The sequence below is a fragment of the Drosophila gunungcola genome, assembly GCF_025200985.1.
Source record: "Drosophila gunungcola strain Sukarami chromosome 3L unlocalized genomic scaffold, Dgunungcola_SK_2 000002F, whole genome shotgun sequence".
Taxonomy (NCBI): domain Eukaryota; kingdom Metazoa; phylum Arthropoda; class Insecta; order Diptera; family Drosophilidae; genus Drosophila; species Drosophila gunungcola.
The window spans coordinates 3439878-3450047 of record NW_026453178.1 but is presented as its reverse complement, the minus strand read 5'-3'; the positions used below and the strand labels follow the sequence as shown (position 1 = coordinate 3450047).

Here is a 10170-nt window from a genome sequence, read left to right as displayed (position 1 = left end):
TTTTGATGACCTTTATCATGATATAATAAAACCTTCTCCAGTTTATTATTTCAATGACGAAATTTTCAAACATGAGCCAGAAACCTTATTTTCCCCGGTTTACTCAAGGAAATAGCTCGGAGCCTAAAGAAACTGAATCCGACAGCACAAAAACGCATGATTTTGAAGTTTGTTTACTTTTATATAATACATAGACATATATTTAATAACGATTAAAATAGGTTTGTAGATCTCATTTAAGAATCATTTGAGTCGTGTAATATACTTTTATAAAGACAATTTATCAAGCCGTCAAACAAGATTGAAAGCAAAATCTAATTTTGTGACCAGAATTTAAATCATATAAAAAAGTGGCCTAACAAAGAATTCGATCAACATTAATCCCAAATTTTCAAGCACTTAAGAAAACAAGAACAGTAAACTTTCATCTATAACATATTTTGTGTTTAAATAACCTCAACGGAATGAGCTGTAATTACTTTTGTTAAATTTTGGACAAGGGAATTAATCATGCAGTCCATGCTAGTGGTTTTTTTTCGATGCATCATCATAGCTGGGTGGCAAGTTCTAGGGGTAATAGAATATACTGGGTAAGACCTTTTTCAAGATGAATTTTTGTTCTACTTACATTATAAGAAGGTGGTAAGTCACTGTTTCCTGATCCACTGGGTCCGCCTTGATTATAGGGTGTGTTATAAGCACTTGCTGCAGCTTCGGCTTCTTTGGAATCTGTGGGAAAAAAGAACAAAAAACATATAATTCTACTCAGAGATATTTCTTATCAGATTATGCTTATATTATAAAAAGTTGACACCATTACATTTCATCTCTTACAGTTTGTGTTCATGGTATTAGAGCAGGAACCAGTACAACACACATAGGTCTTTGGATTGGATAGAAATAATGATGAGTGCTGCCAAATCTTGCTACTAAAGGTTCGCATTTTATGGGTGGTAAAGAAAAAGTTAAAGAAGAAACCATTAAACAAGTCACTAAACCAAACGGGTAGACTAATCTAAAATAATACTCGGCTTTTGTTAGTATTTGCTTTGGGCATAGGTAACATCGAAACAATAAATCTTACTTGTCGGGATGGCTATTTGAAGGACAGTAGTTTGCTTTTTATTACACTGTAAAATAGGTCAAAAGAAACATGTTTTCTTTTAGGACTTGAATAATTCAATTGAATTAATTTTGTTTTAGTATTATATTAAATCGGGTGTGGGGTATTGGTGAAATAACTGATTGAAGGATCTAAAATAGGAAAGTAACAAAAACGTGCGTTGCTCTACATCAAATAGATTTACTGATTTTAAAATTAAGTTTTAATAGTTTGTCTCACATTTCATTTGTGAAACTTTTAACGCACTAAAAAAAATTTTTAAATTTTTAACAAAGATTATGCATATACAGAGTAAGCCGAAGATGTCTTGATTAGATTTTTATCAAGCTATTTTTGATTTTGTTATTATTATTTTATTAGTAATTTATCGATGCTTCTTGATTAGTTGTTATTAATTGATGCTTCTAGCTTGAATCCTTTTTTTTTAACTTTCAGATCTTCATTGGAATCATTTGAAAACATTTTGAACTAAATAAATTCATGCTGTTATTTTTTGAATTTTCATGTCTCTATGCTTTTGTTATTTTATCTTCTGCAAAAATTTAATCAATTTAGTAAGGTGCATTAAAGGAGGGAAATGTTAAATTAATTATAGTCGATGCATCATCATGGTAAATAAATTAAACTCACTTCCTGGCGGCAAGCTGAAACCCATGAAGCTGGCTCCGGCTGCAGCAGTTCCTCCAGCGGCTCCTGCCGCTTGCTGTCCCGGAGGCGGTGGTCCACCTGGGTATCCATTTGGATAGCCATTCGGTTGCTGCAGTCCCGGAGTGTTAAATCCACCGGGAACATTGCCGTATCCGCCATAGGGCTGCGGTCCATTGTACGTCTGCGCAGGGGTGGCGTACGGAGGTCCTGGCGGACAATTGGGAGCACAGGAGGCATACGGTGGCGGCTGAACATAGCCGCCGGCCCAGCCCTGAGGCCCATAACCCGGCTGTTGCTGTTGCTGCTGCGGCGGCGGTGCTGAAAAACCATACCAATTGGGTTCAGTCGGCGGCGGGCCTTGCGGCTGTTGTGGTGCTGGCTGGTGCGCCGGTGGTGCTGAGACGAGAAAGAGGAGAGCAGTGCCCCAGGGGGTTAAACGAAGCGTGTGCGGAGCGTGAATTTCGTGTGTAAGCCAGTTTGCCAATTCGCGATGCAGTGCCAGAACAAAAGCCGAGTGTTGAATGGTGGAAATGCCCGCCTGGTTAACTTACCAATCCCCGGATATGGCGGCGGATTGTCGCTCATAAAGACCGTATTGGGAGCCGGTCCACTGAAGGCATCGTGATGCGGCAGCCAGCCATAGTAGCCTGGTGGCGGCTGATACGCCGGTGGAGGCGCCTCGTTCCAGGCTCCAGCTGGTTGGTAGGGTGGCGGATCATCGCCAGCCATTCCACCGCGATGGTAGTTGTTCATCGCCGTCTTGGCGGAACGCAGTAGAGCCTGGCCATATCTACATGAATATAAAAAAATTTGGTAATGAAATAAATTGCATAAAGAGGTAAATTTTGTTAATATTGTCAAATACTCGATGTATCGTTAGGATAATTAGATTAAGATTAGGGATCATACAATTTAAGTCCCCAAATGTTAAATAGAAATAGGTCTGATAAAACGATCTAGAAGGCAATGAAAAGGAACATGTTCTTACTCGATGGCGCCGCCTGCCTTGAAATGTAGCTTGAACTTGACTTCTCCCACGTAGTTTCCGTTTGGCTGGGCGCGAACCTTTCCCTTTATGTAGTTGGCCCCAAATACAGGCTGCTCGATCTCCACATCCGATAGAGCTACGAATGGAGCACTGAAGGATTGCATCATATCGGCGGCCTTCTTGCTATTGAAGATCATCCGGTGGGAGGTGAGGTAGATCCTGCCCGCCTTGGAGCCCTTAAAGATGGGATTGTCCTGACCGGAAAACTCCATGGACACGCTGTCGCTGTGGAGCAGTATGCTGTGGAGAGAGGAGGAATAGGACGTTAGCCCATGGTTTTATCTTATCGCTGGTCAATGGGCAATAGATTCCCAATAAAACAGCAGCCACACGTCAGTGTTTACATTTGTGACGTCAGGCAAGTGGTAATTTAAGGACCTCCAAGATACTTACTACTCTCCAGCATGGATTAGCACACCATTGTTGGCGTGGGCCGTATTAACCGACATGTCAAGTTTGTTTTCCAACTATATCCAACAGAAATTTTCACGAATTTCACCCAACTACGTTTTGTTTTTCTCAAAATCTGACGACAGCTGATGATTCATAGAGAAAAGTGTGGCAACGCTGACAAGAGAACCACCTGCAATCGATATATATCGAAGGATGAATAGTTTGGCCCAGTGCTGGCAGCTTAGCAAATTTCAGGATAGATAGCATATTTAAAAATTACTTAAACAAGTTTTAAAAACCCCATAGCTAATAAAACAGCATAAATTTAGCTTCACACAAAGTGCCGCAAAAATATTTATGTCATTTACAAACAATAAAATTTCAAGGAACGATGGAAATCAAAGTGAATTTGATAATTTGTCCCGTATTTGTTATACATAAAATAAGTGTAGTTCTTTATTAAATTTGCTGAAACCAATAATTTTTTGTACTGATTAAGGTATTCATAAGTGTTCATATAACTAATTATATTACAATTTGTTTATGATATCTTCCGTTTCGATATAGCTTGTTTTTATTTTAGCCATTTGTTTGGCTTATTTATATCCAGAATCTAGCTTATGCGAGAGCTCAACACCTGGCAACACTGGGTTGGGCAGTCACTCATCTCTAAACAAAAATATTTTTTTTACCTACCTGTCGTACAATTAGTGGGGCGATAAAATGCGTAAGTGATTAGATAGTGAGTTAAAAACGCTCTTAAAATGTGTAACTAAGCAAAAGGAATAAAGGAAAAGTCCAGGGGAAGTCAGGAATTGGAGCATTTTTGCTTAATTTGACTTTTATCAGCGGGGGGCTTACGCCATTTTGGAGCCCTGCCACCCCAGAAAAAAGGAGGGGGCTATCGAAAATTTGGGGCTCTCAGCTGATTGGCTATTTTGTTTTGCTACCGGCTTAGGGTGTTTTTCTGCTTGATTTAAGCCATAATAAATATAGAGTTATATTTTTCAGTACCCCTCTTTGGGACCATGCCGAATGGCGCCAGTTTGCCAAATCACCCAAATTTCCTCAACCAATTGGCGGCTGCAATTTCCACGGCGGCCTCGACGACATCGGTTGTAGGAAATCCGTCATCCCCACCCAAACAAAACCTGAATAAGATGGCCAAAGCACAGCAGCCACCGCAGGGTAGTGCACCCATGGATCTGGAAAACGAGAACGAACACTCCACGGATGTGAGCTCCACGACGGCCCACAAGGAACCCAAATTGCAGGCTACATCAACATCGATTTCTCTGCCGGATTCGGCGCAACTATACCTGAATGGTTTGATGCACACGCCACCGGGTTATCTGTATTTTCCGGCGGCCCAGGCGGGCGGTGCTCCATCCTCGGGAAATACGCCTTCGACAGGAGGGACATCCGTACCAGCAGCATCAGGAGCCAACTCCGCTAATGCCCAAATGCTGATGGATCCTACGGCAATGATGGCAGCGGCAATGCAGCAGATGCAACAGATGCACTACGCCGCGGCTGCAGCAGCGGGAATGACAACGGAACCTGGAGCAGGACTAGAAGCGGCTCTCAGTGTGGGTAAGGAATCGAAAACCAGATATCCCGCTTGGATATCCACTTTAATAATACTTGTCACCTGCCCAGATGGCGTTGCACCAGCTGGCCTAAAGGAGGTGATTAAGACCAAGAACTGCATCCTGTTCCCGCCCAATCCTAATGCTCCACCACCCACCATACGGGAGAGACCGCCAGGCTGCCGTACTGTATTCGTGGGCGGACTGCCAGAGAACATAACCGAGGAGGTGATCCGGGAGATCTTTGAGTCATGCGGCGAAATCACAACCTTGCGCATGTCCAAGAAAAACTTCTGTCACATACGCTACCGCCAAGAGGGGGCCATAGACAGAGCCATCTACCTATCCGGTTATAGGTTGCGTATATCGGCGCTAAATGAACCTCCCAACTTTGGTCGGTTGCATGTGGACTATGCGCAAGCACGAGATGATCAGTATGATTACGAATGCAGGCAGAGGCAGCATCAGAGGGAGCAGCGTCATCGGGAGCGCATGTCGATGGACAGGATGCGATCGCAGTCGCCTCCACCGATACCACACTATACGGATCACGAGGCGACGGCCGTGGCGGAGCACTTGCGGACCAACGAAACCTTCGTGAAGGCCATCCAAACTATTACAGCCTGGCTGGAACGGGGAGATTGCACCAAAAGGAATGCCAATGTCTTTTACTCCATGATCCAAAGTACTCATGCCCATGTGCGGAGATTACATGCCGATAAACTGCAATTGGAGGAGGATCTGAAGAAGGCCAGGGACAGCTACCGCAACCAAATGGGCACCATGTCCACGCAATGTAAGTGTTCCGGCCTTTAACGCGGAGAATCAGCTTTCTTAGCTCTAGACTAGACGGGAATTTAGGTGCCGCTCCCACTTTAAAATCCTATTTTTCTGTTTTCGTTGCGCCCGGGTTAGCCTTTTAGCGTCTGTATATCTAAATGATCTACCAGCGTACTACAAACCCACACACACCTTCACTCAAACACACCATACACCCACCCAATACACTTATTAGCAAATCTAGTCATCGAATTATTAAATGCCGAAACTCCACATAAGAACTTACCGTCTAAAATTTGCTCGCCAAAAGTCAAAGGAGCAAGCCCAATGAATCCATACAGGATCAGGTAAAGCCCAGCCGAAAAGGACAAAGTCAAAGCCCGCCGCACAGCGAAAATCATTGGATGAGGCGATATTATTAGGAAGCCATAAAAGATATTTATAATTTATTTGCCACAATTTACTTATTAATTATAACGAAAATTTAGTTATCATCTGGGATTTAAAATTTTAACAAATGCAGTCGCATTTAAATATTTTTACTTAAGAAGCAATGAAGAAATTATCCTATTATCCTGATTACACTTATAGCAAAGCTTTTAAGACCAATTTAAAGAGAAACCAATATAGTTTGATTCCCTGATTATAATTAAAAATGTATTTTTTAGCTTAATTTCCTTATCGTAAATTTCAATGGACAACAATATCTGTAGCTAACTTAATTACCGATTTTGTATGCACCACGTTGATCGCCCCATTCACTGATTCGTTCCACTGTGCGGCTGATTCTCACTCACTTTCACTGTGTCTCGACAACACCAAAAAAGTCTTAAGTCTTATTTGGCCCAAAGGTTTGTAAGCTGCAAGGCAGAGAGCAAATTCAAGCAAATTATTGGTACATTAAAGGAATCAAGTTCCTTTGTAGATCCAAAACTCTCCGACTCGGACAAACATAAAGATAGGTAATCACGCTGTTGTGTTCTCTCTAGATTGTACCTAATATATCAACCTTAAATAACCGTAACTATTTTACATAAATAATTGCTATGCGAGGGTCTCTCCTGTAGTTTAATTTAATTTTTCATTTCTCACTCATTTTATTCGCAAAAGAACAAGTCTAGTTTGACAAAGGTGAAGAGCAAAACTGAAATCCAATCCAGAAAAAAATAAAAAAAAATACCCTCTGTCCTCCCTTAATATTATTATATATTATTGCATTATTGTTCAGTCACTCAGATTGAAAAAGTGTTCAATGCCGCTAGTCACAAGAAGGTTTGGGACCATTTCACCAAAGCCCAAAGAAAAAACATCGATCAATGGAAGAAGTTAGCCACGGTACGTACTAAAATGTTCAAATAATCAAATACGAACAACTTCAAAGATGTTGCAAAATGTGTATAAAAAAACCAATTGTCATTTATTGTCCTATAAAATCGATTCACTATTGTATTCCCTTATTCATGTTGTTTTATCCGTTCTTGTTGTTGTAGCTCTTGCTATTATTGTTGTGGTGTTGCTGTAGTTGTTTAACAATTTTACTAACGCGATTTTGTGTTACCAGTATCAGTCTGCATGTCGGCCATTTACCGGACCTATATAATCATAACGTATGATTTCATTGCTGACGCTTAAAGCTGCTAATTTCTCTTTATTAATTGTTAATTTCCCATATTTGTCTCGTGCATTAATACTTAATTTAGTTGTTTGTATGTATGATTATCGAAATTCCCACATCAGTTGTGATGTCACTTAACAAAAAAATAATAACCTAGATGTAATTTGCAAGTCTACATCATAATGTATTATTTAATTGTCTATCATTATACTATTTTAGAATTAGAAACAAACTGTTTAGAAGTAAACAAATTTTAAGTTCAACTATTAAAAAGTAGTTTTATGAAGGATTTAATCTTCTGTTAAAACCGTTTACTCTTCATAACCCCTCATAAGTCTTTTTCTATCAGGTCTTTTCACATTTATAGCTTTTGCTCTTGATCTGTAATGCTTTGGTCTATCTTATCTTGGCTTTGGTATACCTTTCGTTCATAAACTTTCTCAATGTTTAAATAAGCATTTGCATAACATTTCCGATAAGCTTTAAATACTTTGAACTAAACGTAAACTTTAGCCGAGTGTCCACAAATTTCCAAGTTTCTATTGGAAATTTAAGTTTATTAACAAATTATTGGAGGTTTGAGGGGCACTCTGTCAAATCGATTGGTTGTGGTAAATAGCGCAAAAAAAAAAAAAAACTAATAAACATTGCAGCTGAGAATCATAATTTGTGCAACAAATACAAATTAATTATTAATAGCAAAGAGAAATTAATCAAAACAAATTCTAAAACTTTTTGAAAATGTGGCGAGGTAAGTAAGCGGACCATAACAGTGTCGTAAGACAGGAAACAAATTTGGTGCATACTTTAAATACACAAATTTTATAGCTAGGTTATAGATTAAAGTCTTGTAAGCAATGGAACCGAAACCAAAAGAAACCCATCCAAGTGGTAGAAACGAAAAATTAATTAAAGTCCTTTTCGCATGCCATGCAGGAACTTCGAACTGTTCAGATCACCGACGATGATGAAATGGAAATCTCCGACGATGAGCGGGACTACGAAAGGCGCGGACCCGGTGCCAAGCGAATTCGCTACGAGAGTGAGGGCTTAAAGGTAAAAATACTAAATTAAAATACTTAGCCATGGACTCACTCAACTATTTTTTGCAATTATTCAGGACGAAAACGATTCACTGCGCTGCCAACTGGAGGCCATTCGACATGAGATGACTCTGGAGCGCAGTGATTACGTTCAGCGTGAGAAGCAAATAAAGGTGCTCCAAGAAACCATACGCAATATGCAAACGCAGCTGCTGCAGACAAAGTTGCGCGAACAGAAGGACACCAAGATAATTGAGCAGCTAGAGCGGAACCTTAAAGATGCCGGGGTTAAGCAACTGATACTGAAGACCAAGATCAAGGAAACTGTGGACAAGTTGAAGGACAAAGAGGCGACCAGTGCCGGTGCCTCGAATGCTTCCTCAATTTTAGACTACAGCAGTGGAGATTCATGCAGTCAGGAGGCCACGGAGATTATACGGCACCAGCCACAACCGGAGCCGGAAATAATTGACATCGATAAGGTGGACGATGATGTGCGCATCATAGAGCACCAAAGCGGTGTGGTGGAAATTCACGAGATCGAGGACGATGAAAAGCAGGAGCCTGCAAAGGATGCTGCGGAAAGTAATGCAAAGGAGTCAATTATAGAAGATAGTTCAAAGTCAAATAATGATGAGATTATAAATAAATCTAGCACAGAGCACACTCCAATATCGCCTGGGGAAGAGGTCAGTATAAAGTATAAAACAATATTAAACAACAATGGAATATGAATATAATATATATGGACATCTTTTTGACCTTAAATTTAATCCTTATCGTCTTACATTTTTCTTTAAGGTCGGCTTTAAGGGCCTGGCTCTTTCGGAGGCAAAAATAATAGCGCTGGCCTCCGCCTATTTGGTGCTATATCCCCACGGCGTGGAAATCGACAGCATAGCCCGTTACTTAAGTGGAATGCTGTGTAACAATATCACTTCCAGTAACCATGATGATCTTGCCAATATACTCGGAAAGTACACAAACCTCTTTAAGCCAGATCAGGCCAAATGGAGGTTCTGTGGCTTTAGTGAACCTACGGAATCTCAGCCGGAGTCGCAGTGAGGTGGACAAACCGGCGTGTAGACTCGAATAAGATGACAATTGAATGCTTTAATTATGTTACAACTATATCATAAAGTGTAGCGAATAAGCGGGGAGAAAAGTGACACGTTAACCAAAAGAGAGACGCAAGTTTTTCGAAGCAATCACAACTTAATGAGACCAGTTCCAGTTTTAAGGGCAAGTACTCGTAGTTAACTCTATCTGAAGAAAGACACCACAAACTAACTACCGTTTCAATTATTTAAACAACTCAACCTAAAAAATATTTATACATCTAAGCTAAATGAATTCAATATATACAAAATATATATACATCAATATTTTAAATAAGCTAAGAGGCCGAGAGTCGAGCGATTAAACGCAAGTGTTGCTTATGTTGAACAAGAGCGAAAGAATGGAACCAAATAAATTTTATGCTAAAATATTTTCGACTATCTTTGATTTGGAAGAGGGAAATTGGGTAGCTAAATTCTATAATTAGAAACTAATTTTTGATAATAATTAACTAAGTTTTGAAACCCCAAACATTGATTGACAAACATTTTTTTATTTCTGATTTATGAAAATATGAAGGCGTTCAAATAACCTTTAAAATTAATTTTGTGTTTGTATTTGAATACGATTAATTTATTAAATATTTCATATTTCCTTATTCAAAATTCAAAATAACAATTTAATATATGCATAAATAAATTAAAGGTTCAAAGATTTTTTAAACGTAATAGTCAGTCAATGTGACTTTATGTTACTGCTCTTCAGTCCTTCTAGGTAAATATGAAACATTTCTTACGGAATTCTTGAAATCTTTTATTATCCTGTTCCTTTTTAAACTAACATCAAAATGCTACGTGAAAAGCTTACAGCTT

At 39.6% G+C, this 10170-nt stretch overlaps 2 protein-coding genes across 8 annotated transcripts; one reads left to right on the top strand and one right to left on the bottom strand.

Annotated features, from left to right (window-relative positions):
- Nucleotides 1–160: 160 nt before the first annotated feature.
- Nucleotides 161–3383, bottom strand: LOC128257954 (WW domain-binding protein 2). 6 transcript variants are annotated; one of them, XR_008267921.1, is made up of 7 exons: nt 3213–3382; nt 2760–3059; nt 2323–2561; nt 1754–2167; nt 1085–1130; nt 629–729; nt 528–567 (listed from the first exon to the last, which is right to left on the bottom strand). XR_008267921.1 is itself a non-coding variant. In XM_052989276.1 (6 exons), exons 1-6 carry the CDS (start codon nt 3266–3268, stop codon nt 523–525), a joined length of 1077 nt encoding a protein of 358 aa, XP_052845236.1. In that variant the 5' UTR covers nt 3269–3383; the 3' UTR covers nt 161–522. The 6 variants fall into 6 exon arrangements, 3 of the variants coding, with proteins under 3 accessions (XP_052845236.1, XP_052845235.1, XP_052845237.1); XR_008267922.1 differs by lacking the exon at nt 528–567 and adding an exon at nt 835–929 and having other exon boundaries at nt 708–729; XM_052989276.1 differs by lacking the exon at nt 1085–1130 and having other exon boundaries at nt 161–567; nt 1754–2089; nt 3213–3383.
- A 469-nt stretch (nt 3384–3852) lies between these two features.
- On the top strand, nt 3853–9729 carry LOC128257941 (ecto-NOX disulfide-thiol exchanger 2). 2 transcript variants are annotated; one of them, XM_052989248.1, is made up of 7 exons: nt 3853–3939; nt 4224–4805; nt 4872–5597; nt 6810–6916; nt 8133–8252; nt 8317–8928; nt 9041–9729. In XM_052989248.1, exons 1-7 carry the CDS (start codon nt 3936–3938, stop codon nt 9302–9304), a joined length of 2415 nt encoding a protein of 804 aa, XP_052845208.1. In that variant the 5' UTR covers nt 3853–3935; the 3' UTR covers nt 9305–9729. The 2 variants fall into 2 exon arrangements, 1 of the variants encoding a protein (XP_052845208.1); XR_008267920.1 differs by lacking the exons at nt 6810–6916; nt 9041–9729 and having other exon boundaries at nt 8317–8338.
- The last annotated feature ends 441 nt before the right edge of the window (nt 9730–10170 follow it).

Bases quoted from the DNA above. Each gene is read 5' to 3' on its own strand.
- LOC128257941 (XM_052989248.1), top strand. The intron at 6,917-8,132 runs GTACGTACTAAA...CATGCCATGCAG, and splicing joins AATGGAAGAAGTTAGCCACG to GAACTTCGAACTGTTCAGAT. The intron at 8,929-9,040 runs GTCAGTATAAAG...TTTTTCTTTAAG, and splicing joins CAATATCGCCTGGGGAAGAG to GTCGGCTTTAAGGGCCTGGC.
- LOC128257954 (XM_052989275.1), bottom strand. From the start codon at position 3,268: ATGTCGGTTAATACGGCCCACGCCAACAATGGTGTGCTAATCCATGCT. The intron at 3,060-3,212 runs GTAAGTATCTTG...CTCTCTCCACAG, and splicing joins CTAATCCATGCTGGAGAGTA to CATACTGCTCCACAGCGACA. The intron at 730-1,753 runs GTGAGTTTAATT...TTTTTCCCACAG, and splicing joins TTTCAGCTTGCCGCCAGGAA to ATTCCAAAGAAGCCGAAGCT.